The sequence below is a fragment of the Anthonomus grandis genome, chromosome 1 (genome assembly GCF_022605725.1).
Source record: "Anthonomus grandis grandis chromosome 1, icAntGran1.3, whole genome shotgun sequence".
In the NCBI taxonomy this organism is placed as follows: domain Eukaryota; kingdom Metazoa; phylum Arthropoda; class Insecta; order Coleoptera; family Curculionidae; genus Anthonomus; species Anthonomus grandis.
In genome coordinates, this window is record NC_065546.1 from 42793003 (window position 1) to 42812551 (window position 19549).

At 30.4% G+C, this 19549-nt stretch overlaps 1 protein-coding gene and 1 long non-coding RNA gene across 3 annotated transcripts in view; one reads left to right on the plus strand and one right to left on the minus strand.

Annotated features, from left to right (window-relative positions):
• Positions 1–5385, plus strand: part of LOC126736737 (synaptic vesicular amine transporter) — a 93072-nt gene extending 87687 nt beyond the window's left edge. For both annotated transcript variants that reach the window (XM_050441264.1, XM_050441272.1), the window contains exon 11: positions 1516–5385. In XM_050441264.1, coding sequence (XP_050297221.1) covers positions 1516–1584 — 69 coding nt within the window. In that variant the 3' untranslated portion in view covers positions 1585–5385. The remainder of the gene's footprint in view (positions 1–1515) is intronic.
• Positions 5386–13757: 8372 nt separating this feature from the next.
• Positions 13758–15493, minus strand: LOC126740127 (uncharacterized). Its single transcript, XR_007661805.1, has 2 exons — positions 15235–15493; positions 13758–14193 (listed from the first exon to the last, which is right to left on the minus strand). It is a non-coding gene; the product is annotated as an uncharacterized LOC126740127 (long non-coding RNA).
• Positions 15494–19549: the final 4056 nt, after the last annotated feature.

The window sequence follows — 19549 nt, forward strand, 5'->3', positions numbered from 1 at the left end:
ATTTTTCTGTTATTTTATGGTAACTTGGCTTGAAAATCATTACGTTGACTAATTCATATAAATTAACAACAATAATAATAAATATTCAAATATGAGAAAAAAATTTATTTAACGAATATTATTTCTCGTTTTTTTAATGAATACTGTAATTTTAAGCCATACATTTGAATAAATCATCAATTCTGATGAAAATTGGGTTTAATCAATTTTCGGTTAAAAAATTATTCCAATCAATTTAATGACAACAAATATCAATTTTTATTTTTTTTTCTCTAAAACTTATTTTTGTCATTTTACATGGCTTCAGAATCACTACGTCGACTCTTTCATTTAAATCATTCATCAATTCCGGAAAAAATTTCGGTATAAGCAATTCTCGGTAAAGATTGGCAATAAACTTCAACTACAGGCGATGTAGTCTGAGCATCGTTGACTCTTTTTTCTAAAGCACAATAATAGTTTCAAACAAGAAGGTAAACATTTTAATTAAAAATTTAATTTCCAGAAAAACTTAATTACAACGTGTATCAACTCTTGATTTTTTCCATTCATTTCTGCAACTACAGCGAGGTCGCTTAAGAATTGTTACGTCCCCTATTTCGTTTAAATTAAGCATCAATTCTCTGTAGTAAAATATTAGCATCATCAAATCATATTCCTAAATCACAATGAGTATCAGTTCTTAGAATTTTTATTGAAAGAAAAATTAATTTAAACAATTCTCGTAAAAGTTTAAAATAACAAATAATATTATTTGTTATTTTTTTAAATTGATTTCTGTACTTTTAAGGCATTGATTATATAATTTCAATCAATAATCAATTCTATAAAAAGTTCGCTTTAATTTTCAGTTAAAAAATTAACGAATCAATTTAATCACACGAATATTAATATTTGTTTTATTTTCTTTAAAATTGATTATATTTTAAGGCAACTTTGATTGAGAAGATTTGGTTGAAGCTTGAAAATCCTTACATTGACTGTCTTATGTGAATGAGCAGCGAAACTAATCAATATTTATTCACTTGATTTGAATCACAATGGTAATCATCAATAATCGATTCTGTAAAAAAAACGAATATTAATTTTTGTTTTTGCGACGTGGTTTCACAATTTTTACCTCAACTATATCATTTAAATCAATAATCATATCAGGGAAATATTTTTTAATAATTCTTGGCAAAAACCTATCCGAATCAATATAATCATATTCTTGAACCATAATAAAAATCAATTCTTGTATTTTTATTGATTTCTGTAATCTAAAGGGCACGCGTCTTAAATCTAGAAATTTTCTATCATCGACTTGTCAATATTCAAAATGCTCCCATTTTTCAACGGTTGCTCGTAGAACCACTCTTTTTTTTGCTTAATATCGCAAATTTTATTTATTTTCATTTTGTTTTTAATAATTTTTTTGTAAAATAAATAATTTTGGAGTAAACAGGCAAAAAGTACGGCTCTCCTATTTTATAACAATTCTCGATATAAAATATGGCAATATTTCTTTTTCAGTCGCTGATAACAGGGGACCACTCATCTGTTCGGTACGTCAGCTACCAAAACGAGGAAGAAGACGAGTAATCATCCCATGGCTGTACCACACTGAAAAAATGTAAAGAAACTGTACAAAAAAAATCCTGTACTTTCCTTGTTTTATAGCTTTGTCTATTGCACTTTAAAGGTACAGGACCAATGTGCAAATGTACAGAAATAAAAGGCGTGCATATATGAAATAATAATTTATTTGGTTAAAAATTACTAAAATATTTATGTCTGTTTAAAGCAAGCTCTCTTGGCATTTACTATATAATAAATCGATGGAAGTGCCTCCCCTCAACTTTAAACTCTCATTTTCATGGGGCCCTCGTGAAAAATCCTTGTGAATGGCTGCACAGGGTTTTAGCCCCTAAAAAAGGGGGCCACGAGGCAATCAGAGACCCCTTTTTTTAGTTTCCTTTTAAAGAGAAAATTGATAAAAATATGCACTTCCATCTACACCCTAAAGAAATGAAAATTTAATATGATTGTCAAATTTTATGTCTATTTACTCATATATATATATTAAGAGTGTCTTAGAAGTTCTAACTGAAAAACTGAGAATTGCTGGGCCAATCAAAAAGCCATTTGCAAGGGGATCAACACTGCTGACAGGTCTTTCACGTTTTAAGTTTGTCCAGAGAAATCCGTATGAGAATCAGTGTCTTTTAGTCTGCAAGACTGTAGAGTCTGTCTTAGGTCATCAAGGATGTGGGTCTAGACGAAAGACAGGAATTTTTACAGGAAAAGGTAATTCATATGACTCAGTACCGTTTGGGATGGTAGACACATGAAGAGTTAAGGCTGATGAAGCCAAGATTCAAGCAAAAAACAATTATTCTTCGTAGATAACTTAATCGGATGTGACGCATCGATATTTGTTTTTTTTGCACATCACCTTACACTCTTTTGTCCACAGCAGGATACACTGTGCGTCATGGTACTTTAAATATACAGGACGCACGACTTAACATTTTGGCTCTTTTTACCCTCTTGTATTTTATAGCAAATATCAACTTATTGTTGAGACTCTCTGCATATTTTTTCCATGGAGATGAGGAATTTATCGACTGATTTTTGGACAAATTTGAAATATTCTCTACTTTATACTGGAATTTTATGTCAAATTATGCATAATTTAAATGGAGGAGATGCATGGTTTCTTAAGTAAAAAAAGGTCTTTTCTTTCAAGGGCCATTGAAAGATATTAAAATATTAAGAAAATCCTTGGAAAATCTAGGAATCCCAGAGAAATCATTGAATTTTTTTAAAATTTTTTGAAAAAACTCAAATAATAAAATAAGGATTTCTTGGAAAACCTTGCAAAGTAACAAAAAATAATCCTTGGAAATCCAAAAATTCAATTGAAACACCCTATAAATAATTGCCTCAGAATTAATTTTTTTTTCATAAAAACCGTTGCAGAAACACCATTTTGGCACCTAGGAAAAAATATTAAGAAAATCGTGAAAAGTTCCCCTAGTAAATAAAATCCTTTGAAAAATATTTGAATATTAAGAGAAATCCTTTAAGAAAAATGCCAGGAATCAATTACAAATGGATTCCTTTAAATCATTGGAAAATAAAGGAGTAATAAAACATGGATACTTTGAAGACCTTGAGGGAAATATTAAAAACGGTCCTTGAAAATCCAAGAATTCCAGAAATCCATTGCCCGCCTAACATCCTATAGACAACTACCAAAGATTTTTTCGGAAACACTCTTGGAGAAAGTTCTTTTTGGCCCTAGAAACATTTAAAAAGTCCTTGGAAAATTCAGGAAATCATTGCTGAGACACCCCGTAGACAATTTACACTTGGAAAAACATGAAGGGAAACCCTTGAAACTTTTAGGAGTTTCATTAAATTTTTTTGTGCGAAAATGCTTAGATAATTATTAAAATATCAAAAAAGTCTAGGAATTCATTGTTAATACATCCGATAGATCCTTGCCGAATTATTTTTTTGCAAAGCCTTTGGAAAAAATTGTTTTTGGCCATTTAAGAAAAATACTTGGAAAATCCAAAGATCCAGGAAATACACGAGTCTATGTCTAGAAAATTTAATTTTTTAGAACTTTAGGGATATGTTGACAAAAATTATTGAAAAAACTAGGAATCCATGGCTAAATACCCTGTAGATAACTTTTACGTAGTAATCTATTTTTTTTCTGAAAAGCCGTTGGAAAACTATTAATGGAAGTCTTTAAAAAATTCAGAAATCTAGGAAAATCATTTAAAAATCCAGAAATCTATTGCTAGGATATCCTGTATATCATTGCCATATTTTATTTTTAGAAAACCCTTGGAACAAAAGTCATTTTTAGCCATCTTTCAAAACATTCCAATGGGCAAAATTTTTGGATAATCCTGGATAGTCAAAGATTCAGGAAATCGAAAAATCTGTTGCTACAAAAGGTAATTTTTTTTGGGGAAACTTAAGGAAAATGCTTGGAAAATTCAAGGAATCCGGAAATATATTGCTGAGACAACCTATAGCCGCTATAATTTTTTTTTTGAGATAACTATTTAAAAATGTGCAAATATTTAAAGATAAATCCTTGGAAAAACCAGGAAGCCATGGTTGACACACATAGTGCATAGTAGCAGCAATATACAACACGTAGACGTACATAAATTTTATATAGTACTTAATCTTATTTGGAAAAACCTTTTTAGAAATATTAAGAGAATTCCATGAAAACTTTAGAAATTCTAGGGAAATTATCCATTTTTTTTTAAAACCCCTGAGAAAATCCAGAGATTCCAGGAGTCCATTGCTGAGACACCTTGTAAATAAATAATAATTGTAAAACAATTTTTATTGGGAAAATCTCGGAGAAAGAATGAAAGTATCATACCTGAATAAATATTAAAATATTATAAAAAACCTTTGGAGAAACCAAGTTTTTTACAGACGACACATCCTTAAGAGCTGAAAAATGTTCGTGATAATGATAAATAAGCCGAGAAATCGTGACAAAGCATGGATAAATAACCAAAAATTATGCTTAAAAATCCCAATTTATCCTTGAGCAATTTGACTTTTGCAGACGATACAGCGTTCACCGCAGCACTTTTTTTTCTGAAAACTGAGAAATGTTTGAAAAATTAAGGTGAAAAATAACATTTCATCCGGAACTTTATTATTAATTAGACGGACACAATGCACGTTTTTTAATCAAAATAAGACATGCAGACACAACAAGTGAGGGTAATTGACTGTAATCCTCGGAAAGCAAAATCCTCGTTTTTTACAGATGACAGAGTGTTAATGGCAGAAAACTTGAAAGACCTATACAGCACCCAATTCATTTATCAATAATAAAATCATCAGTAGGGGACCTATATACAAAAAAAATTATTTAAATGAAACTGTGTGTAAGTTACAATAATAATAATATATCCAGCTATAATATATGTACCAAAGACGCTTCTAACTTAAATTTAATTAAAAAAGGAGGTTATATAATGTATATTAGTCTCCTTAGAAGGTTATTGTGATTAGACAATAATCGACAAAAAAGAAACCTGAGATCAACCCTGATTTTTATCAAGTCTACTTTACGTTTTAAGCTGGTAAGGGTCCGAAATACAGGGCAGTAATCGTAATATTTCTGCGTACTCAACTATATCCCCATATATTTGTATATTAATTTATAATAGTTTGATCGCATCCTTGGGCAACTAATTCTATATGTAGCATTAGAGAGTATACATTATAGTGCATGTTAGAAAAAAAATATGAAAGAAAAACGTAATATTAGAACGATATAATATATTTAATATTATCTTAAATGTTATACTGTGGTGAGATATATTAATAAAAATGTTACAAAGCTCCAAAGCCATTTGTTTTATTTTATATTAAGTGTGCAACGTTGTTTTTCCTTAAGCTAATGTGTCAAAGTATTCATTGCTTCTGACATCCTGTAGATAATTTCAATAGAGTTTTAGAAAAAATTATTGGAATAATATTAAGCAAAATCCTTGAACATTTTAAGGATTCAATTTAATTTATCAATAATGTTTTTTTTTTGGGAAAACCTCTGTCCAAAATATACAGGAATCCATTTCTAATTTTTTTTTTTTTTTTTTTGAAAATTTTAAGAAAAATGCTTGGTAAATCCAGGATTCGATGACTAAGACACCATGTAGATCATTTCCAGGTATAATAACTGTAAGTATATACTGTGAACAAGGCCGAATATAATTCTCTTTCATCAGGACTGTTTATGTTTCTTTATCGATTGGCGGTCTCCTTAACCGCTTAGTTTAGTTTTCAGTCTTTACGTGACGTTTAAATTGTTAAGTTCTATAATTCGTAATACACTTGTTTGTTTTACATGGTTGTTTAAAATTCACCAAAAATAAAACATTTATTTAACTCTAACAATACTTATTTTTAATACTAAACGACAAAGCCAAATTACTTGTATGTATTTGCATAACATTTGATGACTAGTAATACGAAGTAATAAAAAGATACAAAAATGGAATTGAAAACACATAGATTTTTTGTTTTTAAATGGATATCCCCTTGTATGTTTCAATTACATGCTTTATAAAGTATTAGTATCTACAATTAATTTTCAATATATACAAATAATTAAAGACTGATAACTCTGCGAACTTATCTCGTCACTCAAAAATCCAATTTAGTATTTTCTCGATATATTTATTATATATAGAATTTGTTTAATTATTTTACACCTTATTAGATAAGATTAGTTATCTTGAATATACACATACAGATGGTGTAAATGCGTGAAATGTGCTGACGGTTAAAAACATTGGAAAAAATAATTGATAAAATCATCATGTAGCAATTTTATGTTTTAACATTACTTTATAATTAAATGATTATTAACCCTTACTTTAGAGTAAAAATCGATTGACATATTTGTTAATTAAATATGACAATTCGTGATATTTTAAATGGATCATCTTCGTGCTGTTCATGTCAGTTAGATGTAGTCGTACATATTAGTGGTTGGCTTGGCTTAGTAAGTAAAACAAATAAATGAAATGAATTATTTTATTACTTATTAATTTAATAAAGGTGTGGAATGCCATTTTACGCATTGCAAGTGACTTTATTCGGAGGAGACATATCCGAATTAAAATAGCAGTATAATCAAAGTATATAGATTTCAACATATATAACGATATAGTTAGACTGTGGTATAATCGTTGACTGCATCATAATAAGATATTATTCAATCATCGGTAAAATACTTCACATGATGTAACTTTCTCTATATAAACAAAACTTCGCAAACCGTAACCAAAAACTTCGAAATTGCATATCATAGAGTTAAATTTAACAAAAATGTCTAAAAAATATAAAAAACTTTTTTCAACCGCACAATAACCTAGAAACCCATTGTTAAATATATTTATTTTAAATTATATATGTAACAATAAGTCAGCAAACTTTTTAGGTATGGAGAACAATAGTTGTAATATTTCTTTCAATTGCCATATCAAACCTCAGTAGCGACAATCCCAACTTATATGTCATAATTTTCGGAAGCTCCCTAGGATACTTATTAATATCAGCAGTCGTAAATGGAATATTTGTGTTTGGGATTTTTAAGGTAGGTACAATAAACTATTTAGACTTGTTAAAATAAAGATTATGTAATGGATAACAAATGTATTATTATATAGTGTATCTTGATTAAAACAAGTCAAAACTTTAATTTAACATGAGAAAAATTTAATAATTAAAAATATTTCAACTAATTAGAATTTGACTTAAATACAGAGACTTATTTACCAGACATTCCTATGTTTAAGGTACATTTAAAAAAACTATTAAATTAGAAAAAAATAAGTTAGAATGTTAGAAAATACGTTATCAAGTCAATTATAAATGTAAACGATAAATTTCTAAATTATTAATTTGGTGTAATTAAATATGAAAAAAATAATGAAATTCAACTTTCATATTCTTAAAGTGAACAAACAAAAAATGTAATCCAATATATATACAGTTAAACCTCTCTTGAGCGGACACTCATGGGACCTTCAAAAAGTGTCCGCTCAACGGAGGTGTCCGTCCAAGGGAAAAAGGCCACACAGAAGCAAAATTAAACGGCATGTTATTTTTTTAAACAAGTTTATAATTAATTATTTAGTGACAATAAGTATATAATTAGGGTTACAAAATAATTATAATTATGCAAAAAAAATAAAATTAAAAAACAAACCAAAACAAAAACTTATGAAATAACAAACCGAAAATAAACTAAACTAGTACATACATACATATAAAGATTTTTGTAAGAAATAATATGTAAATATTTTGGAACACATGTACAAATTAAGATTATTGTTTATGTTTAAAATATTCTAATAAAGACGTTTGTCGATTTTTTTTGTTGAGCAAAGTATTGCTCCAATATATCAATTTGCTCCAATATTAAATCATTGTCTACATTAAAAAAATCGTTGATATCATTATTGTTTATCATTCCAAAATTATCCTTATTCCTCAACATTTGAGCTAAAAGTGACAATGGAATGTCGTCTTCATTTTCCCAGATTTCCAGGTTTTCTGCTCTATTTTCTGAACTATTAGAGTGTGTAATGCCAGACTTAATAAAGCAATTTTGAACCGTTTTCTTTGTCACTTGGTCCCATGCAATGTTTATAAAGTAAATTGCATCTAGGACGTGTATTTTTCTGGCTAATTCAGCAGTATTTATGGCTAATAAAAGTTTTTTAATAATGATTGTCCTATAAAATGTTTTAAAACTCTTAATAATGCCCTGATCTAAAGGCTGTACAATAGAAGTGCAGTTTGGAGGCAAAAAAATCAATTTAATATTTTTCAGTCTTATATCCTTTGGGTGACAACATGCATTGTCGAGAAATAATAACATTTTTCGTTTTTCACGCATAATTTTTTTATCAAATTGATTTAACCATTCGGCCATTAATTCACCGGTCATCCAAGCTTTTTTATTCCACCTATAGGTAATTTTTTCACATTAATATTTTTAAATGCTCTTGGTTTGGCCGTTTTTTCGATCACTAGAGGTTTTTTTTTGTCCCTCCATATTTACACAAAAAAGTGCAGTCAGTCTCTCTTTTAAAAATTTACCTCCAATACATCTTTCTCGCTTCAAATGTAGAGTCCTGTTTGGCACTGCTCGGAAAAATAGCCCAGTCTCATCAGCATTATAGATATTCTTGGGAGCATAGTTCTTAATTTTGGTACTTTCTCCCAAAATGTCGTGACATCGGCAGAGTTCACACTTGCGGCCTCCCCACTGATAGTTCTAAAAGCAATGTTGTGCCGGGTACGAAACTTTTGCAGCCAACCTTCTGATGCACTGAAAGTTCTATACCCCAAACCATCAGCGATTTCTTTGGCTTTCGTTCTAACAATTGTACCTAAAAAGATAATAGGCACATGTAAAATATACAGTAATATGTGTAATAATTGAAGTATGTTACCTGATAATGAAATATTTTTGCTTCGAGCTCTAATGAACCACCCATAGCACTGTCTGTCAATATTTCTGCCCTCTTCTCTTAAGAAGCTTCTTTATTCATATATTTGAGTGGAACTTACTTAATAAAACATTCTTATTTTTAATAATCTCAGCTGCCTGTATTTTTCCTATTCCAAACCGTTTTGCTAAGTCGCGTACGCTTAGTTTGTCTTTATTAAAAATCTCAATTACGTCAACTTTTTCTTTAAGAGTTAGCACGTTACGTTTCGACGACATATCGGTTGTTACGCTAATAACGCTAGAAGATACGACAATAAACTAAAGCCAAATGCATTAACAAAACAGTCAAAACACAAAAACATCCCGACAAACCGGCGCCATGCGAGGAGTACCATCGTATCGGGGAAAACCTAGGCTCTGGCGCCAGTGCAACCCCCGATTGCGTGTTTAAATTTTTTCTGTGTCCGCTCAAGAGAAGGTTTAGCGGTTCTTCGGACCACTTTTAGGTGTCTGCGTCCGCCCGAGAGAGTGTCCGTTAAAGCATATGGGAATTTAGGGTATTTTCAATGGGACCAAAAAAAATTTCCGCTCAAGGGAGTTGTCCGTCTATTGGAGGTGTCCGTATCGGGAGGTTTCACTGTACTTTAAATGACCGACAATCAAAAATTGCGTTGAACCTTTGAGTATAAACTGTTAAAATTGTCAAAATCCACCCTAAAGTGTATTCAAATGAAGCAGCTAATAGTATAAAGTTCTGGAAACATGAGGTATAAGGTTGAATCATTAATATTGCACGCAAACTTAAGGACGAATTCCTTGGGTCAAAATACTGAAAAAACTTCGTCCATGCCTATGTCCAAAGATGCTCATCAAATGGCGAAAATTATAAACAAAAATAAAAACTATGAGAACTTAATCATTTAATTTTTGTTGTCGAAGAAAAATATATCTATGTCATCGTTCGTACGTCTCAAAAAATGCAAGAAAAAATGTCGATTGTTGGTTAAAATTTAAAATACCTTCACGTTTTTGTTATTGACTTAGCATATAGTTCAAGTCAAGTCTTTCAATGTTCTAAGGTTATTGATGTTGTTGCATTTTTGTAATCGTCTCCAGTGAATAAATATTAGTTTGTTAAATTCAAAAATCGGTATTACTAAAGTGTAAAACTTGCATGCAGTACTGCCAAGGTTGGTCAAGGATACCGAAAACAGTAAAGCGATCAGGCGCGCTGTTGCCAGTATGCCAACAAAAGCGTCTGAGACCTGCAATAAAAAGGTTAGTGATGATGATGAGGCGCTTTTATGTGAAAAGTGCTATGTTTGGAAGCACAGGATATATGCATCTATTTCACAGAAAGCCTATACACAGATGAGCAAGCTAAAAGAGCCTTGGTATTGCGAACCCTGCATAGAAGCTGAAAAAAGTAAACGAAAAAAGCAGAATCAACAAGCTAAAAATTATACATTGGCAGATATTATGGCCAAGTTAAATGAAATGGACAATAAGTATAATAGTCTGTTTCTAAAATATGAAGAGCAGGTGAAAGTAAATGCAAATTTACAAAAAGAATTGGCTGATATTAAAAACCAATTAAATAAAAAGGAACAACAGGAACTGGACAAAAACATTATTATTCAAGGAGTACCATATGAGGAAAATGAAGACATGCAAGTCTTAGTCACCAAAATAGGAGAGACATTGGACGTAGCTATAGAAAAAAACACTTTTATAGCATACCGGTTGGGAAAGGAACCTACCAAAAGTTCTCCTATTAAAGTTTGTTTTGAGAATTTAACAAAAGAGGGCCTTTTTAAATCAAAAAAGAGATATCAGCTAAACTCAAAGGATTTAGGATATAGAAACCACCACAAAATATATATGAACCATGACTTAACAAAAGAAAATATCAAGCTATTTACAGCTGCTAGGGCATTTAAAAAGCAGCATGAATATAAATACCTATGGATTAGCAATGGTACGATATTTCTAAGAAAGAATGACACATCGAAAGTCATACTTGTTCACTCCGAAAAGGAATTGGAAAACTAATAAGGCCTCAAACGAAAATAAAGGTAGTGTATATGAATATTCAAAGCATTCGAAATAAAATCGATGAAATTAAATGTGACCTGATCAACAATCCCTGTGATATTCTAGCTTTCTCAGAAACTTGGATAAATGAAAATGAGACATTTTTTTATGATTTAAACAACTACACCGCTATACATTCATGCAGAGATGGCAGAGGGGGCGGAGCAACAGTGTATATAAAAAACACATTAAAGTGTCGTGAAGTGGAAAAGTCAAAACCGAATGAAAGTGTTAACTGGGTTTGTGTATGTGTTGGCGAGTCTAATTTAAAGGTTAGTGTAATATATAAGCCACCCTCTTATAATAACTTAGAGTTCCTAAAAGATTTAGAGAAAATTTTAATAAAGTATCCCAAAAAGCATGTTATTGTTGGTGATATTAATATTGACTTGTTAAAAAGTTCTGCATTGGTCACTAATTATAAAAATTTGTTAATTGAAAATAATTTTAAAATAAATAATGAAATTATGTATGAAAACGCTACAAGAGTCGCAGAGCGAAGTCATACTATTATAGATCATGTTTTGTCAGAGGGCAGCTCGAATTTAATCGAAAACCTAAATGTTAGTTCTTGTTCTTTTTCTGATCATAAGAAATTGTTATTTTATATAAATTATGCCACCAAAGAATATAAACCAAAGATAAAATATATGATTAGCAGCATTGATTATAAAAAATTTGTGTATAAATTTAAACAAAATATTCAAAATGTAAGCATATCATCATTTCAGGAACTAACCGATTTGATCCAGAAATCAAAAAATGAAGCTCAACGCATTAAATCACTTAGGATAAGAGAAAATAATACATGGATCAATGAGGAGGTGCTAGAAATGATGAAAAAACGCGACTTTATATACAAACGAAAAATAAAAAACCCTGGTAGTGCGTTATATGATCAAGAATTTCGTACAATTAAAAACAAAATAACAAATAAAATAAAAGCATTAAAAAATCAGTATTTTCGCAAAGAATGGGAACATGCAGGCGGCAGTCAAAAAAAACAGTGGCAATTTAATAAACAAGTTTTTTAAAAATAAATCAAACACTACTCAAATAAATTCTCTTACCTTAAATGGAACAATTATAAAAGAAAAAAAAGATAATGTTAATTGTTTAAACAAACACACTTTTTGCCCAAGTCGGAGAGAGTATTGTTAATAAACTTGTAAACCAGACTCAACATATTGATGACGAAAATATATTTGATGAAGTTAACTGTGATAGTATGTTGAATGTTTCACCAACAAATTGTGATGAGGTTTGTGAAATCATCATGGGATTAAGGCGGAATTGTTCTCCAGGCGAGGATGGCATAACAGTGTTGGACATAATTAATTTAAAAGATTATGTTATAAATATATTAGCGAAACTAATAAATAATGTCTTTAACACTGGTGTGTATCCCAATGAATTAAAAAAAAATAAAATTACTCCCATATTTAAATCTGGCGATAAGGATCAAATGAATAACTATAGACCCATTACTGTTGTTAATACTTTATCAAAAATAATAGAAAAAATTATTAAAAAAAGAGTAATGTCTTTTGTACATAAAAATACATTGCTGGATAGTCATCAGTATGGTTTTATTCAAAATAGCAGTACTCTTTCGGCAACATTTGACTTTATTAGTTGTATTTCAAAGTCCCTAGATAGCAAAAAAATTGTAGTTGTGGTATTCATTGATTTACAGAAAGCCTTTGATGTAGTAAGTTTTGATATTTTATTAAAAAAGCTTAGGCTCATGGGATTTGGAAAACTCTTTTTGAAACTGATTCAAACCTACTTACAAGATAGAAGTCAATATGTTTACTGGGAGGGAGTAGCTAGTGAATTGTTTTCGAATAAATATGGAGTGCCTCAAGGCTCTGTATTGGGACCCTTATTATATCTTTTATACGTATTAAGTCTAAAATTTGCCAGGTTACGTGCTCGATATTTTACTTTTGCAGATGATACGGCCCTTGTATATGAAGGTGAAAATGAAGAGGAGTTAGCGCAATTTATCAATGCTGATCTGAGCTTGTACTTTAAATGGCTAGTTTACAACAGGTTAAAAATAAATGTCGACAAAACCAAATATATGCTGTTTAAACAAAAAAACAAACAAGTAAATAATATTCAACTAAACATAAATGGAATTAGCCTAGAGAAAGTTGCCTCCATTAAATATCTTGGTTTAAATATTGATCAAGCATTGACTTGGCAAACTCACATAAACAAAATTACATCCAAAATAAATTCTATGATACCCTGTATATATAAAAGCCGAAGCTACCTAACAAATAATACAAAAATGAATATCTATAATGCTTTCTTTTTGTCCCACTTTAGATATTTGATGCCTATATGGGGAACATGTTCTAAAACAAAATTTGACAATATCCAAATTTTACAAAATAAGGTCCTTAAAATATTGTTTCAATATAATAAACTTACAAATACAGATTTTCTATATAGGGAGCTTAAAGTTTTTAAATTGAATCAGTTAATGGAGTTCGAAAAATGTAAACTCATATATAAAATTATAAACAAAAAAATTAAATGCAATATAAATTTTACATTCTCAAACGACGTTCATAGACGCAATACCAGAGGTCAATTAAATTTATATATTAGTTACAATAGAACAATGATTGGAATGAATAGCCCAATGTATTCTGCATCTAAAGCATTTAATAGGCTACCTAATGATTTAAGAAATATTCAAATATTTAAAACATTTGTTACAAAACTCAACGAATATTTTTCTATTTAATCAGTCAAGTTGTAAAATTAGTATAAATTAGTTATGTAATGAGATACCTTATTTATAATTTACTTTACATTATAATTAATTAATATAACCTACCTATGATTATTGTGTACACTAGTTTCATATGTGAATTTTTATATTAATCTCGAGGCCAGAGCTACAAGCACTGTTTAGAGACTTATTATAAATAGAATAATATGTATATTATTGAGTAATATAAAATTGTTTTCAAAAAAAAAAAAATTCCAGTAGGTCACCCATACCTATATGAAGTTCACAGCGACTTTTCCAAAACTCTAACGACTTAAATTCCTTGGACTTTTTCATCTGGGGTTACCTAAAACAATTAGTTTATAGTACTCCAATTGAAAATGTTGAAGAGTTTAGAGTTAAGAAATAGAAGAGTGGCAAGTTGCGCAATAATTCGAAACATTTTTGAACGAGTGTAGCAATCAATGGTTTGTAGGGTAGGTGCTTGCATTGAAGTTGGAGAGCAACACTTTCAACAACTTTTATAACCTCTATATATTCCTAGTTTGTGTTTTACGTCATGTAAATCACTTTTCTTTTTTGTAAAAACCTTTGATTTGATAGAATTAAATTTATTAAATAAAATGGTTGTTTTCATTGTTGTATTTAAAAACTCACAATGTAATACGTGACGCCCTCTATTAGTGCGACATCAAAACTATAAAAAAATTATTAAATTTAGTACCTTAGAAAATCTCCCTATCCCTAATTTCATTAAATAATTTAAAAGTAAACCAGAAAGGAATACGTCCTTAAATTTTATTGCAATATTAATGATTCACTTTGTATAGAGATCTTACTATGTAAAATGATAAGATCTGTTTGTAAAATGATATTGTTCTGGTTTAACCCTTAAACCCAAACTAAAAATAATATTACTTAATTTTTATAATAATTTTAAGGTTATTTATTTTTACAAAATTGACTATACACCAAATAACAATATTATTTAAATTTATGAATAAAACAATAAACAACTAATAATTTACATATATTTACAGAAAGAGCGCAAATTTCTGCTTCCCTATATAATCATTGTTGCGTTTGAAATGGTAGTAAGTGCATTTATTGGATCTTTACTTACCATGGTACTTTATGGCTTGCAGGCAGTTATTATAGGAACATATGCACTTCTAATCACAGTTCTAAGTTTGGGTAAGTTTATAATTTTAATTTTTTTTTAGTATTGATATTAAGATAAAAGATTTGCATGTTACAAAAAAATAAATAAACAAACAAAAAATCTTAAAACATGTCTTCTTCAAGGCTCTTTCGATATCCGTTTTTATTTTAGCTTCTAGCTTGTTTATGTCCATCTGTTTTTATGGTTCTTTATTAGATAACTTACTTTTGAGGCCATTTTGGTATTTTTGAAATTATTCCTCTATGGGAAATTTTTAGTTTTTGATTATCTTCTTGCGTTCTGATTAAGAATTACTTAATTTGAGTTTTTGCTCTTATTACCCTTTCATCTCTACTGGTATTAAAGTGATTTAGGACTGATTCAGACATCTCTTATCGCGTGTTTTTGATTAATTATGTAACGATATTGGAAACGCCGAGAATAACCAGCTGACTTTCCGTCATTACGGACTGACATAAGTGGAACACCGTACAACATTTCAAAAATCAGCAAATCTTCCGGAATCGTGGTTAGCCGAGTATATAAGGAGCCGCGTTGCCGCTGTGAGTCAGTAAAATGAGAAAAATTTTAGTAAAGTTCACTTTACTAATATTTCTCAACTGTAGTAGTAAAGTAGTTTTTTATAAGTTATCTTCACTAAACTAAAAGAGTAGCTTTACAGAAATAATAGAATTAATTAGCAGATACGGTAAAGTACTGTAGTGATATTGAAAAATAATTTTATGATTTTAGAAAGCAAAACCAGTTCTTCTAAATAATTAGTTTTTTTAAATCAGTTTCCTTGATTTTTAGTAGAGGCAAGCCTTTTTTCTTCTACTACAAACTACAATACTAATTTACAATAAATATTTTTTTGTTGCACGTCAGTTGTTTACTGGTTATATTTTTTAGGTTTATAAAATTATTAAATTATACAACACTCGAGTTAAGGTGGTATGATATTAAGTGCTTTCTTTGCAAAAAGGCATCATATTAAGAAAAATTGTCCTCTTAAACCTTTAAACTATACCTAAAGTGTTTTCGTTAAGCCCTAAATATTATACTGCGTAACATATACCTATATAATAATATAAATAACCATTTTTTGCAACTATCCCGAATAACCAAACCACCCTGTATATTCGAAAATGTAATAAAATAAAACTTCGTTTAAAGTTGAAAATCCTTGCACTTAAATGTCTTTAGATACCTTAGAAATATATATAATTGGCACACAGGTTGTTTATTAATTGTGATTTTTTATACAAATCTAACGAGACGAATTTAATTCGTTTTATCTGCGCTTTCTAAAGCTAATGTATTAAATTTTTTTTAGGAATCTACTTTACCTTATGGCTTCATAGTTTTTTATTCTACGAAGAACTTAAATTTAATGAAATTATCAGAGCTAACAGAAAACACAGTGTTTCACTTAATGGATTCACATACTTAAATGGAAATTAACTTATTTATTGTAGTCTCAATTAATATAATTTTATTATAAAAGTTAAAAATGTTTTATTTAGATATAAGTTCTTAAATATCTTAATTATTTCGGCCGATTTTGATAGCTAGTGTTGTGTTAGCGCGTAAGCGAAATAACCAAGTAATGATCACAGAACACAAATATATGTTAGGTGATGACTGAAGGTTAAGGCTCAATAAAATGTGCATTAGACGTTACCTGATTTTATGTTTTATTTCCTCGTCTCATAACGAAACATGGTGGCAGCGGTAAAAGTGGCATAAAATCGGGTGAGAAAACGAATTGTTTTCGTTTTAGACCGTTTTCGTTCTGGGTTCAAGAGTACATAACCCACATTCCTGGGGCACAGTGGACCTATAATAGAAGGTTATAATGCCTGAAACACAGGGTACTTCGGCGGCTGGATCCAACCAGGGCGATATACGCCAACAGCTTGCACTAGGGACTGCACAACAGGACTGGAATGTACAACCGCCCAAGAGATTTAACTTGCAGGAACCGGCGGGATGGCCACAGTGGAGAAAAAGATTCGATGGATACTTGGTAGTATCAGATTTAAAACAAAAAACAAATAGAGAGAAAATAAATATCCTTTTATATGTAATGGATGAGGAAAGTAAACTAATCATCCTCCTGTGGCCCGTTAAACCGATTACATAGGAAGAAACTCTGCAAGAATTTAACAGGCATTTTTTTCCTAAAATAAATGTTATCTTTAAACGATATAAGTTCAACAGAAGAGTACAGATGCCAGGTAAGCCAGTAGATAATTTTATAATTGATTAGCCAGGCATTTTTTCCTAAAATAAATGTTATCTTTAAACGATATAAGTTCAACAGAAGAGTACAGATGCCAGGTAAGCCAGTAGATAATTTTATAAGAACTTATAAGAGACTGCCTAGTGGTGGGAATGCTTGATATCAAAACAAGGGAACGGCTGCAGCTGAAAGCAGAGGCTGCAATACAAGGGAATTCTTGAAGGAAAAAGGGTATAAGAAAGGCCTCAAGTTGTTACTTCTGAGGGAAGGAGTACCTTGCCCAGAACAAATTTCCAGCAAAAGACATGAACGGTCGGGAACGGAACACTGGAGAAAAGTTTGCAGAAGCAAGGCAGTGAAGTCCATCGACCATGAAGAGGAATCAAACAGCGATGAAGACAGCGAGGTACATTTTTTAGGTCTTATGGTACGTTCAAATAAAAATTATAATCAGGATGTAGCCCAGTGGTATTGCAGGTTGCATGTAGAGAGTTATAATACTGAATTTAAATTTTTAGTAGATTCTGGGGCTGATGTAACTTGTATTCCCCAAGCGCTTGTTAGTAAAATCACTTAAAAAAGTTTTCGCCAGCCAATGATGTTATGTCATCAAAATTATGAATCATCTGATCTCCCTGAGGGTAAAAATTAAAAGTAGTTAGTGTTGTTAAGCTTGGTACTTATATCATACCAAGGGGAAAAATGTGAAGGGGATATATATGTATTAAGAAACTCGAAAACACCTATTCCCGGGAGTCCAGGGATTGTACTTTTGAAATTTTGAAAATTTACAGGAAATATAAATCAATATTTGCTTGTGAATTCAAGCAAGGTGTCTATTTTTGGGGAATATCCAGATTTCTTTAATAATATAGAAGAGTTTTTAGGGTGAATCGAAATAAAAATAAAGGAGGGTGCTATTCCTTTCATTCAGTCGGCTCCAAGAATTGTACCTTTACCACTAGTAAGAAAACTAAAGGCTGAGTTAAAAAGACTAGAGTTATTGGCGATTATAGTTTTTGTTGACGGACCCACAAAAATTGCCACCCAAAAATTCTAATAAAAAGAGGAATATGGGCACAGACAATGTCATCACTTCTGTAGGCAAACGATTAAATAAAGCAAGGACTGAAGACAGGCACGATACTTTTGGCCGAAATAAGAGCCATAAGCCTGAATTTTGCCCAACGAACAAAGAATTTACCTAGAAAAATTAATAAATGATGGAATATGTGAAGTCAAATTGGAAAATTTAGGCATTCTAATATCTATATACCGCCAAGTGGAACACAGACTTTAAATATGGCTGCTCCTTCTATTCAACAACAAAGTCCTTCCAATATCGGAAATATATCCTCGTCTGCTGCACCACCTTCTGCAATGTCCAGGGACAATAAATCTCATCAGAATTATAATTCAGATTACACATCCAACAACTTTTCCACTCTAATTTCCAATTACACACCAAATTATTTTGAATAACTGTCTATGTTTGTAATAAAAGATTTATATCTTACCTTCAAATATTTGCTTGATAAATCCTTCTATATGGCTTTACAGCTATCCAGCATATTTACAGGCAAAGCCTGAACAGTAGCCAAAAACCTAAATTAAGAACATACATTAGTAAGTAGTGTATAAAAATATTCGTGTAAACTAAGGTTTTTACGTTAAGGTATAAAGGTATTATTATAGGAGTTATCAATTGTTCCAATTCGCTTTATGCATTCTCGTCCATTCTTAAATAATTACCCCAGTCATTTGAATCTTCCCTTAAATCATTTATTAAATTCACATGGGAATGAATTTTTATTCAATAGTACACCATTTCGATCGAGGGCGTTTATTTCTCTTTTTTTTTAATTAGTAAACAGTAAAAAAATATTTGTAACAAAAACAACTCTTCGGTTGTCGCCCACATTGATAAGTTTGCCAACTTCTTTAACGCCTTCATGTCGTCTTTATTGAGCATGTAAATCATGGACGTGTAGACGCCGCTTTAGTAGTGGGGTATACACTATATGTACTTAAAAATATTTAAAATTATATTAATTTGCCAATGCTGTATATGAATAATCGAAATCGGAAATCATCGATCAAAATAAGTACAGCGCATATGCTATAATACGTCCAGACTCTAAATTTATTAATCAATTGTGAAGAATTTACACTTAACCCTCTGATCGATTTTAAATGCACCTTTATCGATTAAATATCAGCGAGCGCGGACTATCAATAGCTTGCTGGCAAACGACATATGCTACGTTCTCGATTTAATTGGTCACACGATTAAAT